General features: G+C 36.2%; 1 protein-coding gene across 1 annotated transcript in view; it reads right to left on the minus strand.

The window, feature by feature from the left end:
* Positions 1-960: 960 nt before the first annotated feature.
* NUDCD1 (NudC domain containing 1) overlaps positions 961-23,022 on the minus strand; it is a 30,839-nt gene continuing 8,777 nt past the window's right edge. The window contains exons 3-10 of the mRNA XM_010006477.1: positions 18,455-18,640; positions 16,924-17,107; positions 15,189-15,410; positions 11,890-12,097; positions 9,285-9,429; positions 7,034-7,159; positions 4,907-5,066; positions 961-1,374 (exon numbers count right to left, since the gene is read on the minus strand). Coding sequence (XP_010004779.1) covers positions 1,082-1,374; positions 4,907-5,066; positions 7,034-7,159; positions 9,285-9,429; positions 11,890-12,097; positions 15,189-15,410; positions 16,924-17,107; positions 18,455-18,640 — 1,524 coding nt within the window. The 3' untranslated portion in view covers positions 961-1,081. The remainder of the gene's footprint in view (positions 1,375-4,906; positions 5,067-7,033; positions 7,160-9,284; positions 9,430-11,889; positions 12,098-15,188; positions 15,411-16,923; positions 17,108-18,454; positions 18,641-23,022) is intronic.

Here is a 23,022-nt window from a genome sequence, read left to right on the forward strand (position 1 = left end):
TAACACCAACAACCTGTCAAAGTGATAGTTTTTTGGTTTAACTGTATTGACAATATAAATTTTAAATAGGAAAATAATAACTTCAGATACAACTATTCCATATCAGTTTGTTAAACTGAAGCATCCTCATGGTCCATGTACTCTTCACTGAGAATACACCACATCTGGACTTGAGCAGATAGGATGGTTAACTAGTATGACACGATTTACAGTGGTAGCTAAGGCAAGAAGCAGCACTTCTTTCCATCTCAGGTTACAATAAAGGTGCTTTTTCTGTTAGTCAGTCACTTGAGATTAAGTACTATGTTAAATTAAAATCACACAACTGAGAGTGTAACTAAACATCTAATACCATTCAATAGGTAACCACCAGCTATACAGTGACCCTTACTTTGGTACAGGAAAAAGCTACTAAAAGCTATTCTAGTGTCTTCAAATGTGAAGATTTCACTGCAAGTATGAGTAAGTCCCAAATCAATAATCTAAAATCAGCATATACAATTAGATAATTTCATTTGAATGAATTACCTGTATAAGAAGCATAATACTCCATTAATTTCATGTACATTTCACTTAATTCTACTGAATATTGTAATATTAAATAATTTTGGGGGCCAAGAGTATCTGGATTTGGGGTTATTTTTTTCTTTATTATACATACTTCTTTGCACATAATATGTTTGTAACTCAAGGTTTTATTTTTTTATCTGACTTTTTATAGGTAAAGAGTAGCATTTAAAAACAGAAGCAAATTCTCAAAACTCAGAAGTAAGGCAAACACAGTCATTTGGAAAAAAACAATGCATAAATCTATTCACCTATGTGATAGCAGCCTCTGACAACTGCTTTGAGAAAGCTCTTAGTACAGAAGACATTTCCCCACAGCTCTGAAAAAGCTTACTTCAGTGACAGCGAAGTTGGAAAATTTTCTCACAGACAAATTCTAATGAAAAACTTTGGTTCCCCTGTAAGATACCTCCTTTTTAAAGCCCAGCAAATTGTACTGAGCTTCTTAGATCGTTTTGCTAGCCAGTTCTTCAACAAATGGTTAACACAAACTGCAGCAGAATATACTGAATAATTAATTTCCAGAGTTCACCTTTATTAAAAACAAGGTTTTTGTTGTGAGAACAAACAATCTCTCATTTGTAGCTTGAAAGCCTAAGATAGGATCATTGGCTTCCAGTGTTGCTACTAGCTGCTTAGCAACCTGTCCCACTTGTCTTCCTTCCTTCCTGTTGTAGAGAACTGTGGCCAGAGGAGTTGGCTGACGATAGATGAAAACTCTTCGTAAGCACTCGCAAAGAGCAGCATAGGAGTAATCTGGAGCACAAGCCATGAACTTCTTGTCTTGCTTTGATGCTTGGACATAACCTGCACAGCCCAAAAAGAAGCAGAATGTATAAATAATGTATTGGTTTCAACAGCCTCCTAGTAGGTTAAAGGTGCACAAGAAGTTGGGAGGGGACACAACCAGGACAGCTAATTCAAAGTGACCAGAGCTCAACCCATGAGTTTTCTTGCTTTTGCTCTTCCTGTTCTCTCCCCTGTCCCGCTGGGGGCAGGGAAGGGGAATAGGAAGAGCAGAAGCAGCTGTGTGGTGCTTAGGTTTCCACCAAGGCTAAGCCACAGCAGTACCAGCACACTTTAACACTGCATTTTTGTGCCTTCAGGATGTTTTTATTGTTTCATTTTAAAAAAATAAATGTTAACCCTAAGACTTCTAAATTTACAAATGCTTGCTACTTTCCTCAAAACATGATCTCTGTTCCAATCAAGCTTGGCAGTTTTCACCACAAAGCAATTTGTAAATATATAGCTAGATCATCAATTGACATGATCGCTCTACTTGGAAATAATAGGATATCCAGAAAAACTTTTGAAGTGTAAATTCAGGAATTTAATTCATGTATTTAAGCACTGGCACCAACACTAGAAGCAGGACGTAAGTACAGGCTTGCAAGTATTTCCCAGAAAGAAAATCGTAGGCTATTTAAAAAGAAAAACACAACCAAAACAATAAATCTAAAAAATGGGATTGTCTTCTATTTTTCTGGTTTATAGCTACAGCCCTCAGGGAGCAGGGGATTTATTTAAGAAGTCTAATGATTACTCAGTGAAAGATAAAGGCTTCTTCAGTAAACTGTGCTTAAGAATGGGCAAGATCGCACAACTGCTCCTTCGCACAACTCCTTCAACCAGCAGCAAAATCATCAGATGTTAGCAGCAAAAAGTCTCATCAAGATCAATTGCTTTTTTTCAAGAGAAAGTTGTTAGGACAGATACATAGAACAAAAAAATTTAGTCCCTTCAGTTTCCCTTTGGTTCCTTTCTTACGCTTTAGTCCAAGACTTGAACTGAAAATGTTCTGGTTTGGTGGGTTTTCTGGTATTGGGGAAGGGCCCCAGAGGTGGCTCTGGTAAAAATCTGAGAAGCTCCTCCTCCTCCAAAACAAGTCAAGGAGCCATTACAGGGACAACAGATGCGCCTCAGCGATTAACATACGAGAAAGGGATATAACAGCTGAGCAAAGAAGTACTTGGCAGGAGGGACCCTGTGGGGAAGCAAGGAAGGACCGTAAGGAATCCTTCTTCCTGAGGAGGATGGCGCGGCAAGAACCACCAGCCTGTGAACTGACTCTAAACCCCATCCCCTGTCCCCCTGTGCCGCTGGGGGGAAGGAGGGAGAGAAACCGGGAACAAAGTGATTTGGGCCCCAGAAGATGGGAGGGGTAGGGGTAACATATGCAAGCCCTGCTCCTTGTGTTGTCTGTGTCCTGTGTGTGTTTGATTAGTGTGAAATTAAATTATTGTTTTTTCCCCAAGTTGAGTCTGTTTTGCTTGGGACCTTAATCGGTGAAGAACCCTCCTTGTCCTTTGTCTCGACCCAGGAGCTTTGTCCTCCTCATCCCAGAGTGTGTGTGTGTGGGGGGGAGTTGAGTGAGTGGCCATGAGGCTGCTCTTTTGTTGTGTTGGGCCCAAACCACGACAGAAAAGCATTAATTTTTCAATCATCATGTTTGTAAGGCTTGTTAAAAAACTAATTTCAGAAGTTCAAGCAGAGTAAGAAGGAAATAAGGCTCCTAGTATTGCTTTGGTGAATATAATGTATACTGTAGGTTTTGGAAAACTAGACTTTTAAGCTAGAAAATTCTAATTTTTACTACTAGTTCTTGTAAAGTGCTTCTAAATTCGGTTGTAGATAAACAAGCTGATGACTTACATCACCTCTCAAACATAAAAGGCGAACTAGATTAGTACACAAGTGTAAACTACATTATAATATTGTAAAATGACAGTACAATAAGGAGAAAGAAGCAGAGGAACAATGCTGGGTTTTATCACCTTAGGTACAAAAGGCTTAGAGATCATAATTTCCTTCCGGTTATTTTTGAAACAGTAGAAACACATTGTTAAAACAGTACTACAAAGTCATAATAGAAACTTGAAACTAATAATTTGAAAAGCATCTTAATCCTTATCATCTGCTTTTTTCCTAGCATAATGAAATTTGAAACAAGTAAACAAAGAACTAATTGTGAAATTAATCTCTTTTGTTAGAGGGTTTATTAAGGTGCTTATTGTTTAAGTTAAAGTAGCAGACTATTAAAAAATAATTCTTATTACAAAACTAAGTACATCGCTCAGAACAAAACCAGTTGTATGTTATGGTAACCTGCATGAACTCTATAAACAGCTAATACCTTCTCTTTCATTTTGGACCCAGACAGAGAATGGTGTGGTCAAACAAACATATTTGGTAGAGGGATATTGTCACACTCAGGCATTATTGAAGGAATGGGTCTAGAGAACACTTTGAGAACATGAAGACTAGTTGTCACAGCAGAAAAAATCTGGACCTGTTTAATTTTCATGAAAACTGACTGTTTCGTATTTGATACGTGCAACACTGGGCTACATGGACCATCTTATTTGATCTGATAGTGCAATTCTTACTTTTGCAGTCTTATTTGTCAAAGTACATTCTGCTTCTGAGCTTTAGGATTCTGCTTAGAACAGCGAGTAAAAACATATTCTTAGTTCAGATTGCAACAATACAGCAATAACTAATTTTCTACTTTACTGACAGGCTGCAATTTCTGAAGAGTAAGTAGCTTCTTGAGCCAATACTGGCACAGTTACACTCTTGATTGATTTTTCCTGTCACAACGACTTTTTTAAAAAAAAAAATTTCAAATTAATGAAAGCTTTCCACATTCACAACATTTTGTGGCAGAGGGTTCCATAGCTTAAATGCTCTCTTTTGGCTGTCTTAATGTCTGTCTTACAGGTTCTTTTGAACCTACTACGCACAAGTATCATTTGATGCGTCTGGCACTTCGAACAGAAGCAACAGTGAACAAGCACATCCAATTCCTGTCACCTGGGACGAGATAGGAAATATCTAAAAGTCACTTATTAAAACATTTTTCATAAGCAAAAATACACCTGGACATGTCATCTATGAACTGCAGCTGTTTCCCTAATGATTACAGTGTGAATATTTAGGTGGTGATTGTGCTTTTAAGGCTTAAACTCCAGTTCATTTATCCAAGGAACTCTCCTAACTCCAGTTCACTTATCCAAGGAACTCTCCTTTTTACTGTACCTTAGACTTAACCACATTGAACTTAAGGTTCTTGTTAGCCCAGTTTTTTGGCCTGTTCAGGTACTGTGTTTACATCCTGTATATGGCTTGAAAAGGTTAATTTTCCTCCCAAGGAATAAAAATTTTATTTCGTATGTTCTAATATTTCTAAAATTAAGCTATCATACTGCTATCAACAGAATTACAGTGCCTTTCAATTAAAATTTAATTAGGTGAAATATTAACAGAAGCCATACTAGGAGAACTCAGGTAGAAAAGTGTCCGATAAAGGAGTGTGACACAGAAGTTAATTTCCTACCCAAAGCATTAAAAGTTGCAATGTGTTCCCACATGTTCTCTGGTTGGTCTGAGTGGGGCTGCCAGAGAAGAGCATCAACATCATGTCTCAGGCAGAAGCATGGCATTTCTCTGGGGTCCACTACCACTGAGAAAAGATACTGGTTGCTTCCAAGATTAATCTGAAAACAAAACAAAGAAATACAAAATATTGATTCAAAGCACAAATAGCAGCTTCTGTCACACATGCTGGCAAAGTCAGATGTTTGTTAGTTGACAGAATGTTTGACTACATTATGCTGCATTCCACTGATCAACAGTTCAATGCACTACAGGTAGCCAGTACATTTCAAGCAAATACCACTAAAATTTACTGGGATAACATTTAGGGAAACATTATGTCCACTACACAAGCAAATGTGCAGAAATGCTTTTCTAGGATAGAGTATCCTAACCTACAACTTCTGACGTCAGGAAAAGATCCTCTCTAAGTGATCATGTCTGATTTTCTGCAGTGCCAACAGGGAAGGAAATACTGTCCCTCTGCAGGTAAAGTTGTTAAGCACTGGAGCAAGGATTAGTTAGTATAGTTGGATTATGAATTGGTAAAAATTGTTTATTTACTCACCATCAAGTAATTACTAAATTTCAGGTTAGCACACACTTTATCAAATATGTCTAGATCACCAAAAACATTCCGTAGCCACCAGGAATGACCAATTAGATAGGAAAGACAAAGACAGGCATACCCTGCTACCTGAATAAACAGTAGTAAGAGTAACAATAAAGCAACATATATTTTGAGTTTCCTATGTAAAGCCTTCTAAATGAAGGTAATAGCAATACTTTAATCAGCACTGTAACTAGAAAATGCTTGAAGAGGAGAGAACAATCTGTTCCCTTACAGTCTATCACATAAGAACACTCAGGAATTCCTGTTTGTATGAAGATGAACAAATACATTTGAACTATTTTTTATATCCAGAAGCTATGTCTGCAACAAGAATATGCAGGATTACACCCTAATAAATGGTACAATTTATTATCCTCAATGAGCATTTCACATAGAATCATAGAATCTTAGGGGTTGGAAGGGACCTCAAAAGATCATCTAGTTCAACCCCCCTGCTAGAGCAGGGTCACCTAGAGTACATCACACAGGAACGCATCCAGGTGGGTTTTGAATGTCTCCAGTGAAGGAGACTCCACAACCTCCCTGGGCAGCCTGTTCCAGTGCTCTGTCACTCTTACAGTAAAAAAATTTTTTCGGATATTCACCTTGAACCTCCTATGCTCCAATTTACACCCATTACCCCTTGTCCTATCACTGGTCATCACTGAGAAAAGCCTAACTCCGTCCCCCTGACACTCACCCCTTACATATTTGTAAACATTAATGAGGTCACCCCTCAGTCTCCTTTTCTCCAAGCTAAAGAGACCCAGCTCCCTCAGCCTTTCCTCATAAGGGAGATGTTCCACTCCCTTAATCATCTTAGTAGTTCTGCGCTGGACTCTTTCGAGCACTTCCCTGTCCTTCTGGAACTGAGGGGCCCAGAACTGGACACAATACTCCAGATGTGGCCTCACCAATGCAGAATAGAGGGGGAGGAGAACCTCTCTTGACCTACTAACCACATCCTTTCTAATGCATCCCAGGATGCCATTGGCCTTCTTGGCCACAAGGGCACATTGCTGGCTCATGGTCATCCTCCTGTCCACCAGGACCCCCAGGTCTCTTTCACCTACACTACTCTCCAGCAGGTCAGTCCCCAACCTATACTGGAACATCGTGTTGTTCTTGCCCAAATGCAAAACTCTACACTTGCCCTTGTTGAATTTCATCATGTTTCTCCCTGCCCAACTCTCCAGCCTGTCTAAGTCTCTCTGAATGGCAGCACAAATGGCTTACATGTTAAAGAGTATATATAGATATATATTTAAAATCAGAAAAGGAGCCTTGCTTTTACAGTAAAATGACACTAAAGAACACATACTGGATGATAATTGCTGTTGCTATTGTGTTTTTACGTTATGGAAGAAATGGTATGGTTTCAAGACTTTGCACAGATTTTTGTTCTGATAATAGAATTTAACTTGAATATGGTGAAAAATGCTTTAAAACATTTCCATACAAATTTGCAGCACTTACTATATGAGTGACTTTTAAGGTATCACCATCAAATCTACACAAGCTTGCATTATCTTCAAGAAAAGCATCACATTCTTCTAATTCCTGAGCATTACAAGGCGCATTTTTCTTTTCAGGATCTGGATTCTGAAATAAAGACAATTAATTACACTGAAAATCTGAGCTGCTGAACATATATGTGTATATAAATCCCATTTCAAAATACAAAGGTTCAATAGAACAGGAAGAATCTGCATATCCTTATATACTTACAGATCGTGATTATGTAGTTATTCAAAATTAACAGAACCATTTCATTGGTAGAGGACAGCATGAGTGGTAGGTATAACAAAAATCAATTTCAGTTTCAGGAAAGGTATATAAGCCATTAAAACATGGACAATACATTCCTGTCTGTACAGCAGCAAAAGCATACAATCCTGAAAACCTACACAGGTTTAGTAAATTTACATCAGTGTAAGCTTCTTTCAGATTGCCAGAAATAGTAATAAAAATGGTATTAATTAATTTTGTAAGTAGCTCTAAATACATGCCTCCTTTTAGCTTTGCTACTAATTATTTAAAACTAATAATGTTGTTAGGTACATTTTTCAATGCACTCAAGAAAAAAACACAGGTATTTTATCATGCTACACAAGTGAAAGAAAGGAAAACCTGTCCCTTTTACTACTAATTTGAGAGCAAGATGCAACAATACTGCACACAGAAACAGCTCACTTCTCCTAATGAAATCTTTGGATGCTTTGCAAAACAACCAAGCCATGATAACTTTGTCATGTATTTAAACAACTAATTTCATTGTAACAGTGACATTTAACATTATTGTTATTTTACAGAAGGCAAAAATAAACACTCTTCATTAAGTATCAATTAATGTTGCCTCTTGCACAAAAAAGACACCATCTTGACAATTACTATAAGCTGAAAGCTGAGGCCAAAAAGAATATGTAAGCAAAGATTTGACAGAGAACTGACTCAAATCATCTGACAGGGAGTTCTTGTGTTCCCGTGCTCATTTCTGCATCTATTTCAGCTGATCATTAAGAACTTTTATTTTGGTTCAGTCCACAAAGTGAAGCAAATCAACACAATGTTTTTTAGTTGCTAAGACAATTGAAGTTCAAAGAAAAGAAACACAAAGAAATGGCTAAGAAGACCCTTAAATAACAGAAACCAGCAAAACTAAGTATCCTAAACTGCAGACTGATGCACAAGACTTCAAAAGGGTATCTGTCTCTTTGAGGAAAGACTTTGGGGTTCAGTTCTACTCTGTCGAGCCTTCTTGATGGCCTCTGATTTATTGTTTCATTGGGTAGCTTTTAAATAAAACTTTCCAGGTATACATCATTACCATAAGGAAGTCAGATGATCAAATAGAATCCATGCATTTAATATACATATTTATTTAAATGAACAGTTACCTAAGCAAAAATTTGTTTTTCATGTGATCATTATCATACACAAGCTGAAGAGCTGTGACAAAAAAACAAAACACAAAAAACTTAAAGCTCAATATGATCTACAAAAGAAAAGAAATTTGAAGTTCCAAACAACGCTATGGTCAAAAGATGTGCTGCAACTTCTTGTCCAAAAATAATGACAGAGAGAGAACAGAAATCAATTTAAAGCACTAAGCAGAATTTATTTTAATAACATTTTTCAGCCTTATTAAAAAAGTCACAATGCAAAACTAATATATCAAGTTCCACAGGGAGTCACACTTCACAAGTTTTAGATGAGATGCCATTTTCTAATTAAACAAAAAGGGGAAATATCAAGCAAACAGCAGTTAAAAATTACATTTAATTTTCTTTAAGTAGACTCCCTGTATAACAATAATGCCAGAAAGCTATGAATCATGCTTATGCTTTCTTAAACTTTCCTTTTAAAAATGTCATTTACACTCACTGTATCAGTATCTGTAGGAACATAGTATAAAAAAGTTGCTAACCTATCCTTCAAAATTACTTAACTGCTTTAGAACAGTCATGTTGTAAGTGGTGGGAACAAAATTTATTTTCAATGTTAAATCTGACTTCTGTTTTGGTGCACTAATGCAATCCCCAGTGAAGATGATATTGCCATTCAAAGTACATTCAAAAGTCTAGTGCCATTAGCTCATTAACAGTTCCAGTTAAAAATTAATGTAGAACTGGGATTCTGAATAGTAAATGATGGGATATGTCAATGAAAAGCATATTAGGATATCAAATGTGCAAGAGCCTTTAACGTTTTATTTTCAACTCCTTACCAATACTTCAGAGGTAAGATGCATCAGGCTTTCAGTTATTTCAGAGAACTGGGAAGAGTCCATAATGAATTCCCCTCTTGTGTCACCAACTATTAGCTCTGGCCACCGGGGTCCCTCATTTTTCTTAATTAGAGAAATTTCCAAACTAAAATGGAAATAGAAGACAGAGTAGATGAAAACACAGCATCCATTTCTCAGATTAGTCAAGAAGCTCTAAATGTAGATTTAAGCACTTCTATTCTACCAATTGAATAATGAAAATCACAAAACAGAAACCATTAGCATTCAATTTATAAAATAAACTATTATAATAGGCAATATTCTAAAGAAAGACAGACCAAGCACAACTGATTTGCAAAAGCCTAAGAACAATGAGAATGTATTAATGCAAGTGTAGTCAGTTTTCAAAGTAAATGCAGCTTCCTCTGAAGCAGTCTTATTAAAATATTTTAAATACCGTAGATTACCTGTACAGAAATCTATCCAAAGAGTGGCATAATTTTACTACAGAGGTGTATTTGAAACCTAAGTATTCAATATAGCACAAAAAGTGTTTGTATTTTACCTGAGAAATACTACAACAGTTAATTATCTAACTGTGTATCTAAAATTCTATCTCAGAAGAGACACGATTTCTGTAACCTGTAAAACAAACATTGGACAACCTGGTATAGACATTAGGAATAACTGCCTAAATAAACAGAAACCTAGAGGTTTAGCCTGATGCACCAGCAGAGCAGTTCTATTTAATTAATACATTAGATCAAGACATGGATATAATGATAAAATGAGAAGTTAGTTTCATTGTATTCACTTTTTATATATACACTTCCAGAGTTTACAGTGACAGTCATTTTTACCTGACAGAAAAGGAAAACCTTCTAAGATACTATCTACTGCATCATAGTAATAATTATTTGGTGAAGTTCAAATTAGTTTCTGAAGCTACTACATTGGTATTAGAAAGTTATGCAAAAGTTATATACAATTTACACCCACAAAAACCCACAAAACAATGGTTGAACGTGTCTTGTCACTAAGATCAGTTTAGGGCTCTGAAGGGTCCTCTGTAGGCTTTACTAATGATACAGAGTCTAAGCAGAAAGCAACACTAGATGTCCAAAATTAGGCTGCAATTCCCTACCAAAGAGCTGAAGTTCTAGAACTAGAGAGTTTTGAAATAAAAAAAAAAAGTATATTTGACTATGGTTCAGGGAGCTCTGAATTCTTTTCTTCCCCCCCTCTCCATTCCTTTATGTTTTTATTTCAGAAAGAAACAACTAAAATTTAACTTTCAAATAAAATGATGAAAATCTGAGGGCTACATCATGTTAAATTCATGCTGATTAATTTCATATCACATGCACGACATACAATGGAGAAGAAAAATATAATAAGGAATTTATAAGTCAAACCTGAAAGCTTTCTGATACATTTTTTCCAAAAAAGCTTCTGTTTGTGGAAACTTGAAGTAGAATAGAAATTAATAACACAAACAACAGGGGAAATTCAGGCTAATTGATCCTAAAACTTAGTGGGGAAAAAAATTGTTGAACCAGTTAAATTTACTCCACTAACAAAGCTACGTTTAACATTTTTATTATTTTTTTTTCCTGGCTATTTCGAAAAAGTAAAGTTTTTCTTTAGTGCTCCAAAATATTACTGACTTTACTTACTATACTTATCACCAAAGTTTCTTAACTATATGATACACTGTCTTTGGAAAATAATTTAACAGTTTACCTATTTACTTTTCCACTGTGATCAACTAGAAGTGAATGGACAAGATTATTCTAAAAACAAATAAAAAACCCCAGGTAGTCATACAGACAGGTAGTCATACAGACATGCATGGGTTAATCTCCAGTAGCTCCCAACACTAAATATTGTTTGAGAAAGGTAAATGACAACATTAAAACTTTGCTGCAAATAAACACAGGCAAAGGATGCCAAAATAGCATGAGGAAGTTCAGGTTAGGTGCATTCATGTACCCCTTATGCTGCAAAGAACTCTGCTTCACAGCTCAGTTGTAGAAAACAATTTCTTGGGCCAGGTCAGTTATGTGTGCTTTTTTTCTGAAATAAAATAATTTATTATTTTGAAAAAGCCTTTCCAATGTTGCTTTAGAAAACAGCTGGTCATGTAGCTTAACAGGCAAAGGATGCCAAAATAGCATGAGGAAGTTCAGGTTAGGTGCATTCATGTACCCCTTATGCTGCAAAGAACTCTGCTTCACAGCTCAGTTGTAGAAAACAATTTCTTGGGCCAGGTCAGTTATGTGTGCTTTTTTTCTGAAATAAAATAATTTATTATTTTGAAAAAGCCTTTCCAATGTTGCTTTAGAAAACAGCTGGTCATGTAGCTTATAAGAAAATAACTGTAAGAGAAGGGGATTACTTTCACAATTAAGAAAAGAAACAGTATTATGAGACAGCACAGCAAAAGCCAGTGATCCATTTTCAGCAGAGCAGATAAGCTTCTTGTGAGGAGGGATGCATGGTGTAGTATTAAATGAGTCAATTCCTAGAAGCTAGAAGTCAGGATATGGTATATATTTCAAAATCAGTTCCTATCAATAGGAAAACTAGAAGTCATATACAACACCTTTTGTTCTCTCTAATTATCCATGTGCAGCTTTCATGGTCCACAGATGAATAGAGTTCTCCTTCCATCAAAGGAGGCTGGTCCTTCAGCACAACACTTATCTTATCAGGGGAAAAGCGCACTTTTATGTCATCCTTAGTGATGTCTTGAGGAATGCTAACTGTTACTGTCACATCATCTTCAGTCTGCTGCCAGTAATAGAGAGGGTCTACAATTGGAAACATGCAGAAAAATACAAACTAGATTACAGATTCTGTCAACTCCAGAGCATGCAATGCTGGGAGGTATAGAATAGCTTGAAGAAGACTGTAAATTAACTTTTACTCTGAACAATTTACATAAAATAAATTCTGATTTAGCAATTAGGTTCATTTGTGTCCTTTGCCTAAGGAGCAATTTATATTCATGCATATGGGCATTAACTATTAGTTAAGCTTATTGCAGCATCACAAAACTGATAACCAAAATGTACTTAAATACATGGAAACATGAATGATTTAATAATTCTGTTGAAGAGACATCACGTGCAGTGGTACTGTCAAGCTACTACATGCTCAGAAGTATATGCTATTCAGAGATGTGAACATTTTTTTTTAACCCATTTTGTCACAAGCTACACTGAGTATTCAACAGAAACTATTTTAAGATGAACAAGTAGTGTTCATCTGTCTCAGTTGAGATGAAATAAAACTGCCTATTCAAACGTAATGATTGACTTTTGCTCCTGGGCCTTATATCTACCTGTTCTCCATGCTAACTACTGAACTGCTACAGGCAGTGGCCTTTTAAGATAAATGTTTATATAAAAGGAAGGTTATGACACCATGAATGGGTAGTGCACAACTGGTCACAGAAAACAAAAATATAGAAGCATTAATTTTCTGAAGAGCAAACTTGTACATGTTACCTTCCTATTTAGAGGACAGGTAAAGAATGGATAGATCCTTTGGAAGCTCTGAAGTTGTCACAACACAATACAAGATTTCATAGTTCGAAGCTTCATGTCCATAACTGCGACTCTGGAAGGACTTTTGACACTATTGCCTGTTACCACAAGTTTTCTGTTGCAATGGATCAGTCACAGTTGCCCAAATATAATTCCCAGAAACTATTAGTATCTGAAATATGACAGCCTTCAAAATTCTAAACTTTGACAGACTGTATCTATTTTATTAAAAGTCTTAATTTATAAGAAAACTCAATGGCATAAAAAAGTAGCTTAGATTTCCTCTCCCCAGTCTTCAAGACAGCCTTCTCATAATGTCAAAAATATGCAGAGGAAACAATGAAAGAACAAACTAAAACCCAAAATACCATTGTGCAACATAACCATCTTAATATTTCTTTATTTATTATTGTAAACTCCAATAAAAACTAGAATTCTATTCCTGAAACAACTTGCTTTATTATCTGGTGTCTGTTATACCTGCAATTTTATATAACCATCCAACTAAAATTATAGCCTACATTAGGCTTGGCAAAAGACAAATTCTCTCTTAAGGAAGTATCAGAGAGGAGTTCAGGTTCCAGTACTGTCTCTACCATTAGATTTTTGTGCCATTGTAAGTTTTCTAAAGGTACTGCTGCAAACAGTACTCCATAAGTTACAGATTTCTGGGCTTTGACAACACCATATGTGCACATACATGCTATGCTAAGAGCCATATAGTGCCCTTTACTGTTTCTTTAATCACACCTAGCACACAATTAAAGCAGCTTTGAAAATCCTTAAAGCGTTGAAGTAGCTAATTCAGCTGACATGTGCATAGACATTGCATTATGCGCTCAGCGCACTGAAAAATCCTTTGCATCAACATCTATATAGAATCATAGAACTATTCTGGTTGGAAAAGACCTTCAAGATCATCAAGTTCAACTGTTAACTGACTACTGCCAAGTTCCCCACTAAACCGTCTTATTAAGGGTATCACTTCTACATGTCTTTTAAACACCTTCAGGACAGTAATTCAGTCAGTTCCCTGGGCAGCCTGTTCCAGTGCCTGACAATCCTACCAGTGAAAAAAATTTTCCTAATATCCAATCTAAACCTCCCCTGGCACAACTTGAGGCCATTTTCTCTTGTTTTATTGCTTGTTACTACAACGTCCTTTCAGGTAGTTTAAGGTCTCCTCTCAAACTCCTTTTCTCCATGTAAAACAACCCCAGTTCCCTCAGCTGCCCCTCATAAGACTTATGCTCCAGACCCTTCACCAGCTTTTTCACCCTTCTCTGTACATATTCCAGCACTCGCACAGAATGACAGTATTATTCTTGTTGGCAAAGACTTTCAGGATCATTGAGTCCAACCGTAAATGTCCTCAATGTCCTTCATACAGTGACGGGCCCGGAACTAAACTCATTATTTGAGGGCAGCCTCACCAATGCCGAGTACAGGGGCACAATCACTTCCCTAGTCCTGCTGGCCACACTATTTCTGATACAAGCCAGGATGCTGGTGTAATTCTTGGCCACCTGGACACACTGCTGTGTCATATTCAGCTATAGATATTTTTGTATTGCTTTCCAAACAGGCTTTTGCACCATTGACAAAGACTGTAGTGGTATCAGTTAGGAGTGAGTCATTAACCAATGCCTCATATTCAGAAGCAAAAATCAGATCTGAAGTAGTTCAATATAACTACATAAACATACATATTACAGAGCTCAATGATATTTAAGAGAAAAAGAAATTCATTAATAGGTTTCTACATACTTAATTTTGTTTTTATGTTAAAGAAAAAGAGTATGGATGCCTTTTATTGAAGCTTATTTTTTCTGAACTGCCTTCCCACTGGGGAAAAGATCATCTTTTACAAGATTCTGATTCTTTTAAAAGTTGTTGTTTGTTTTTTGTTGTGGGTTTAGGTTTTTTACATTTAGAAAGACAGGAGCAAATTACTTATCAGAGTGCTTTCTCATGAACAACTACGTGGGAGAGTCAACAGCTGTCACACTGCTCTCTCTCACCTAGGAAGACTGCCTTACTTAATACTTCAGATATCTAAGTTGAGGTGTTGCCTGAGATATCAAAATCCTAGCAAATACTTAGCATTGCTGTGCTTGCAAAATAACCTTTACCTTAGGACAACAGAATTCTGTAAGTGTCTCTTATTGAAAAAAGCTTCTCACACAGGTTTATGCACAATACAACAACAAAAAAGCCAATTCATTCTTTAAAAAATGCAGAAGATGGCTATTAAGACATTCATTGCTAGTTTTCGAACAGATGCTGAACTGACAAGCTATTTTCTAAGCCAAAAGAGAAAGCGACCTATCATAACCTGCTAGGTAAGTCTTACCTTTCTTCTCATTTGTTGCTTTTGCATCATCATTCTCTTCTAATTTGTCATTCTCTTCTACTTTGTTATCTTCTTCTAATTTGTCATCCTCATCTTGCACAAATTTGAATGGTTTGTAGGAAACAATCATTACACCATTCCCACTTGGCTCTATCGCTGCATAATGGGGGATTGATTTTCCTTGTAAAACTCTTCTTTTAAATATCTCATATCTATGATCACCTATAAAATTAAAAAGTAAATATTATCAGTAGTTAAGACAAATTATATGAGCATCTAATTACACTTTAAAGTATTAAGCAATCCTAGCAGTTAAATCACAGCACTGTAATTTGAAAAGAAATTTCTGTTTTCCAGTAAGTTTTTTTGGTAATACACAAGTAGTAGGTGGGATCACTTTGCCTAGCCACCTGGACATGGCAGAGTCTCTCATGGTTGTTACTGTCAAGAGACATAATTATGTTATGAGGTTTGGGTAAATTGAGAAATGGCTTGTTGCCCTGGTTTGAGCCAGGATGAAGCCAATTTCCCTTTTACCTATTTTTTTTTTTCTTTTCCCTTCAGTAAGCTTTATTTTAACTAGTAGAAAGTGTTCCAGCCTAGACTGATAATGCTGGAATGTTTATGTGATTGCCAGGACTCCAAGGTCACATCTCTGCTGGCTCAGACACTACAGGGAGATCGATGACCCCCCCATAGGTGGCTGAATTAGACAGACAGCAAAATTGGCCAGAGATATTCCATTCCATATATCTAGATAAGCTCAGAGGAAGGTCAGAGATCACAGAAGACAAGTTCTTTCCTGCTTCTTCTTCCTTTCTCTTCCGTCCATGGTCAGTGTCCAGGGAGGACTCCATCCATCCATCACTGTCAACCCTTGGGCCGTGCATCTCCTGACCCTCATCACTCTGCCACTTACTCTCCTGTAGCTTTGGGGCTTTTTGGGACTGTTCACAGCTCAGGAGATGCTGTGGGAGTTGCTGAGGGTGGGGAGAGGCAATAGGGGTTTTGCACATTCCTGAACACATCTGTATATAATTGTATATATTTTCTTTTATTGTTAGTACTTCATTAAAGCTGTCTAGTTCAGATTTCAATCTAGAGAGTCTCTCTCTCATTCTCTTTTTCGTTCCCTTCCTGGGTGAGAGGGGGAGGGGATTGAGTGTTGTTATTGCTGGTTTAATTGCCAATCCTCAGTCAACCCGTGACACTTGTTGATGAACTATTTTTACTACAGTCTCAATTAATAAAACACACACACTGGCACTGTTTCAAGAAAAGTTAAGTGTAGCAATTGCGCACTGACAAAGGAGAATGGTAAGTACTGTAATTCCTCAAAACAGCTTCTATCTTTGAGACTGTTGGAGCAAGTCCAGAGAAGGGTCACCAAGCATTAGTTAGAAATAGCTCTGTATAACCCTAATTTTACAAGATCAAGCTCAACAGGAATTGCATTTCATAACATCACAAAGTAAAGTTCTATCTCATTTTCTAATTACCTTAACCACACACGTATAAACCTTTACTTCTTCCTGCCTTCCAAAAGAATTTAGGACTACAACAAATAACTTGATCTTACATTGTAAGAAAAAATTATCTATGTGAAATCCACCCTGAAGTTCTGGGGAAAGGAAATATCAGAACTTGGGGAACAATCAACTTCTGAGATAAAGAATTAAAACATGATTTGAAAAAAAATAAAACTACTAATCAGTAATAAATGTAAAACACTTACCCTCTTTGCTTATCTCTGCAATTGTAACCCATTCCAAGGTAACATGAAATCCACTTCCCTTTGTGTCCAATTCATCTTTTTCCACCCTAAGCAGCAGCACAGCTACTGAACGCTTATTAGATTTTACAAATGAAATACTGTGCACTATAATAAATGGATTTCCTAGTTCTTCATTAAACACAATCTGGAAGAGAAATATGTAGCAAAAAGTCAGTCAGTTAAAATTGGAAGTCTCAGAAAGCAGTAAAAAGGCTCCAGTGAATGTCAAGCCAGTTAAATTTTGCTTCCCACAAACCTCTCTGCCAATATGAATCCATGAATGTAATAAATTTCTGGTTCCTCTTTCCTTGGTTATCAAGCCACTGTTCTGAAATGCTTTTAATCATTATTGTTTCTATTATAAACAGTCTGCATTACTTCCGTTTATTACTACAATAAGTAGATGAACAACTGAGGAACAGAACAAGACCCATAAACACAGATTATCAACAGGGGAAAACAGTCTCACACTCAAGATGAAAATGTAGGCATTTCACCAAGGCCCTCACTAGTTTTCTAGACACCCCAAAATCATGAAAATCTTTGTAGACTTTGACACATGCAAATATTAAGATAAAAAGGTCCAGTGTCTTGCTACCAGTGTTTAATCATCAATCAGTACCAAGGGGAGGGGAATTCTCTTTATCTGGCTACTATCTTTACAAAGAGATTCAATTTTCCTTCTCCAGAAAGTTTTATGAAGGGGACTAGGAAACAAAAACCTATAATGAAATGAAAGGGTATAAATATCCATATTTAGGAGGAGCTAGGGTTAGAAGTTTTTGAATGTTTATGTATAATGTTTGGAAAAGTCCATTCAATATTTAGATCAAACTAGGTAGGCAGAGTACATAAATATTACTATCATACTGGAAGGCTATTGAGCACCATTGTTAGCATGAAATAATTTCATACAGAAAGACTGCACATCTTGTAGCTTGAGACATTTAGCATTTGGTACCTATAGCTGGAAATTTCAATTCTAGATATTATGTATCTCAGCTTTTCTTAAAAAAAGTACTCATTCAGAAAAAAGCACAAGACGATAAAACCTAAATTAATCCAAACAGCAGAGAAGAAATGGAACATTCTTTGTTTGCTAGCACATTTAACACATGAAAATGAAATAATAAATTACAAGGAATTTAAGCTGCAGAGGTTGAATGAGTATGGGCTCAATCCAGCCACTGTTACTGAAATTTGATATGGTTGTTCTGTTTCAAACACTTGAATTTTAGATATTTTTTGCATAAAAATACAATTCTAGTAGTCATCAGTTTAAAAAGAAATCCTTTTTAATGTATGTATATATATATTTTATATATTAATATGGATTTATAATACTTGAACACAATTCCGTATCAGTGAAACAGAGTTACGATTTAAAGCTTAATTCTTCACAACATTACAAACATGCAAATCTCGTAAGAATGGAAGAATAAGAACTATTTGGTAGATGTACAAATCTTAAGTATGTTACTGCAAGACTTACCTCCCACTTTTCAGATGCACCGTTTCCACGCTTGCCTGATTTAATTAAATACAGTCTTCCTGTACCATCAGAAAGGGTAACCCATGTGGAAGATGAGAAGTGGACTGAGGCACAAAGGCGGTTATCATAAGCTGTCAAGTCTGTAGGTAGCCTGAAAACTTCTCTTGGTTTTTGTAGAGCAGTGTCCTATAAGCAAACAATCAAGCATTAAAACTTTATGAAGTATTTATCAGTTTCAGTGTCACAGACAAATTAATAATAACAAATCCCAGTAGCAATTCACCAGTTTCTTTGTGCATATTTGGAGAGAAGTGGGCAGCATGCATCATTCTCACATATGTGGAAAAGTTTGCGGAATTTCACTACTGAGTGGGTTTCTATATACTGAAAACATGAGTGTTCTATAATTAATATTTCAGCCCTTTTTTCCCCTTTCATTTTACAGCACTAATTAAATTTTTAATTTTAAAAAAGCTTTTAGCTTCTTTTCCGCTAGCATTCCGATATAATCGCTTACCTTAAATAATTATAGTCTCAGCAAAAAAGTGGAAACTCTAAAATACATGAAAGCCACAGAATTGTACTTAAACTAGTTGATAAAAATTCACTTACAGATTAAAAAGAATTTTAGCCTATTATCTTAGACAACTGGCATATCCAAACCTATATATCATTTATCAGCTTTCCTAGAATGGCAATTTTATTAAGTCAGTTTAAAAAGTAACAATTGTGATTAGCTATCAAAGAAGAGCTGTACTATTTCATATCATATTTGCAAATAACTTTTCCATTACATCATGATTATACTATGCATCCAGATCAGTGGCACACTGCAATCTTATTTTTTAAGCTAAACTACAAGCATGGGTAGTTTTTGAACATGAACAAACAGAAACACTACAGTGAATGAAGTGCACTACGATATAACTCTCCAGTGAAAAATAAGGACATAGGGATTTTTAAAAGTCACAGATATCACTAAATTAAAAATATAATCCAGTATTTCCTGCTATATAAACATTACACAAATCAGACTGACTAACAGTGCAAAATGAATGTTAGATTGCCAATTTAATCTATGTTTCTAGTAATTGTTTTCAGAAGTCCTGCTTTAGTTCTGTGTTACCTTCTTCATTTCCTGCTAATTCTAACAGAAGAAAGTGCTTTTGTGCTGTAAATTGGATTTGCAGCTGTTGTCATTAAGTACAAAGGCATGCCTTCCAGGATATCTTGTAGGTATTATTCTTTATCTTGTGCCCTCACTCTCACATACAGGCCTTCCTTTGCTGAACAAGCAGTTTGTCACTCTGCTCATTATTTGGCTTGCAGAATACCAGCAACTCCCCTGCCTGCTTAGGACTACAATTTACCCCCCTCTTGTGAGCTGAAGTGATTTCTGAATATTTAAGAGGCTTGTTAGAAGGAAAAAAAAAAACCTGACCGTATTTTTATTAGTGGAAAAGAACAGAGCATCACAGTTTATAAAAAGGTCAGGACATACTGTATCAGCAATACAGCTTGATCAGCTACTGATAAAGTAAATCAGGCTGCAGTATTAAGAGTAGAAATAAAATATATTTACAGAAAAACATTAGATGCAAACAGGAGATTCAGCAACATCACAGCCACATCTCCATAATCTTTCAAATAACTGAAACAGCACTTAATTTCTTGAAGTTTTTAACAGAACCAATGTGCTAAATAAAACGAGCTGGCAATCTGGCACAAGTGGGGTCCCCCTGGGCTTGATACCAGCCCCATACTGCTCAACATCTTCATAAATTACCTGGGTCATGAGATTGAAAGCAAACTCACCACATTTTCTGATGACACTAAACTAGGTGATGAGGTTGATATGTCATAAGGGAGAGCCATCTTGCTCAGAGACCCAGATAGGCTAGAAGAGTACAGTAGCAACATTGTAAAGATAAAGGCAACTGCAAGGTCCTATATCTGGGACAGAGTAAACAAAGAGTGCAGTACAAGTGTCTGGGGAATAGACTTGCTGAAAGGGTCAAGAGGGTCCTGGTGGACAATAAGCTGAACTTGAGTCAGCAGTGCAATGCTGCAACATGAAAGACAAACTGGATCCTGGACTGCCTCTGCAGGAGTATTACTAGCAGAGGTAGAGATGTGATCATACCACTTTACTCAGCACTTGTCAGGCCACACACCTGGAGAACTGTGTCCTGTTTTGGTCCCTGTAACTGAAAAAATACATAGAGAGACTGGAAAAGGTCTAAATCAAGGCCAAGAAGATGACTCCAGGGTAGAGAATCTGCCCTGTAGGGGAAGACTGAAGCAATTAGGTCTTGTATCTCTGGGAAAGATTCAGGGGAGGACCTCATCACAGTATTCCAGTACTCTACAGGTGGCTACAAAGGCAATAGAGATTTTCTCTTCACAAGAAGCCACACAGAGAAGACAAGGGCCAATGGGTAAAAGTTGCACCAGGAGAGGTTTCATCTTGACATAAGAGAATTCTTCTACAGAGAGAACCATCAAGTCCTGCAACAACTTCACCAGGAACACAGCAGAGTCTCCATCACTGGAGGTTTTCAAGATGCAACTGGACAAGGTGCTAGATAACCTCATTTAGGCTCCTTTACCAGTGAAAGGTTGGATCATACGATCTTTTGAGGTCTCTTCCAACCTGGAATGTTCTATGATTCTAAAACAAACAGTGGACACTAACAATATAATTTAAAAAAATAAAATAAATATACACCATCTTGTCTCTTAGACTGATTTTTTAGACTTCAGGACCTAATCTGAGGTCTTCAAAAAGGTCTTCCAGCAATAACAAACAAAACCATTTCCTGTTGGTTCTGTTCTGTATCTGTTCTGTATCTCACAGACAGTTCTATCTATATTTATCATAAATGAAAACAAAATTAAATACAAGAGGTTTCATATATAATTTGCAAGCTTGTGTACCTATGTAAACAGTCATCTCTGGATAAAACGGTGCCTGACTGACCTTCACAGATCTACATTTCCCTTTTTAAACCAAATCTATCTTCTTATTTCCAACAACAAATAGACTATGTTGAGAATATAACTAATGTTTATAGAGCAAATTAAACTATTTTCAGTTTTATTTCACTATGTTTATTTCCAGCCAGTTGATCTACAATTATTTTAGAAGCTCCACAAATCAGAAAAGTACTTAACAGTAAGAAAATTCTTCCATTGTTACTAAACATCAGCACTAGTATCACTAAAATGAAAATATTAAAACACAAATATATTTTTTTAAATAGAAAAGCAGAATTTAGCAGGAAAACATTAGAGAGACAGTTGTGAAGATACCTGCAAGTATGTAAAAGGAAGCACAAACAAACAGATGTATATTTTTGTACTGAAAACCTAGGGAGGAAAGAATTATTTATTCTGTGCCAGAAAAAATGCTTTCACTGCAGTATGGGTAAACATGAGATTAATAATTAGCAGTGAAACACATCAGATTAAAACAGTGTCCCATTACAGACCCTGAAATTTCAGTCACAAATTATTGTAACATTTTTCTAAGCATCTCCTGTCCTCTATTTTTACTCAAGCAATGGGTATTTGGGGGGGATGTGGAAATAATCTATATACATACCTAGTTCTAGTAAAATAAACTCACTCATTCTGATCAATGAAATAAGGCAGTAAAAAATACACATAAAAAGCTCCATCTTTATGAATTCTTTGCACTTGTGCATGTGTATGCAATCCAGAAAGAGCATATTTATGCATGCAAAGCATGCCACGGCCTCATTTGTTGAGAATCTTGTAGCTGAGGGGATTTCAAATCCTCCTATTTTACAGATATTATTAAAATCAGATACGAATTTAAAACATGTTCAAAGGTAAGCAAGATAACTGGGTTTCAGTAAATACCATTTTAATAAGCAACAGCAAAGACCAGATGACAAACAAAAAAACAGATGACAAAAAAAAGCCTGCCTGCCTTTTGGGCCTACTTGAATTCATATTAGATTACTGTGTATTATACAAAAAGGCCCAAGGGCTATTGTAAAAACTGCAATGGAAAAGATGCTAATTTGATTTTTAATTATTGAAAACATTCAGTAGACTCAGTTGCATCACTATGCCTCTTGAACTATTCCACTGATTTATAACACATTCAGGAAGGGAGAAGAATTAAAAAAAAACAGCAAACCACAAAACCAACTCACAACCCAAACAAAACAAATGAAAATCCTACAAACACTAGGATGCAAAGAATCTTGGCTTCCTCATCTTTTACTTAATCTTAAGGCATGAGGGAAAGGCAGTGTTTCCTACAATAAGTGTTTTATTGTAACAATGTTCCATTGTATTAATGACTACTGTGCCAAGGGAAAAAAAAATAATCAAAACTCCATGCATCTTATCATGGAAAGAAGCAGCAGCATTCCTGTTAACAGTGATTTACAGACCTATGCTACATAACATTCCAAAAGACCACACTTTAATTAGCCTTAGAGTGAGTCTTAACAGTACACTTGAAATAGTTTTGAGTGGAATTTAAGAAAAAATATCAACTATCAACCATTTAATCTTCTAAAGTTCACATCAGA

Source organism: Chaetura pelagica, unplaced genomic scaffold (genome assembly GCF_000747805.2).
Source record: "Chaetura pelagica isolate M959 unplaced genomic scaffold, ChaPel_1.0 scaffold76, whole genome shotgun sequence".
NCBI classification, from domain to species: Eukaryota; Metazoa; Chordata; class Aves; order Apodiformes; family Apodidae; genus Chaetura; species Chaetura pelagica.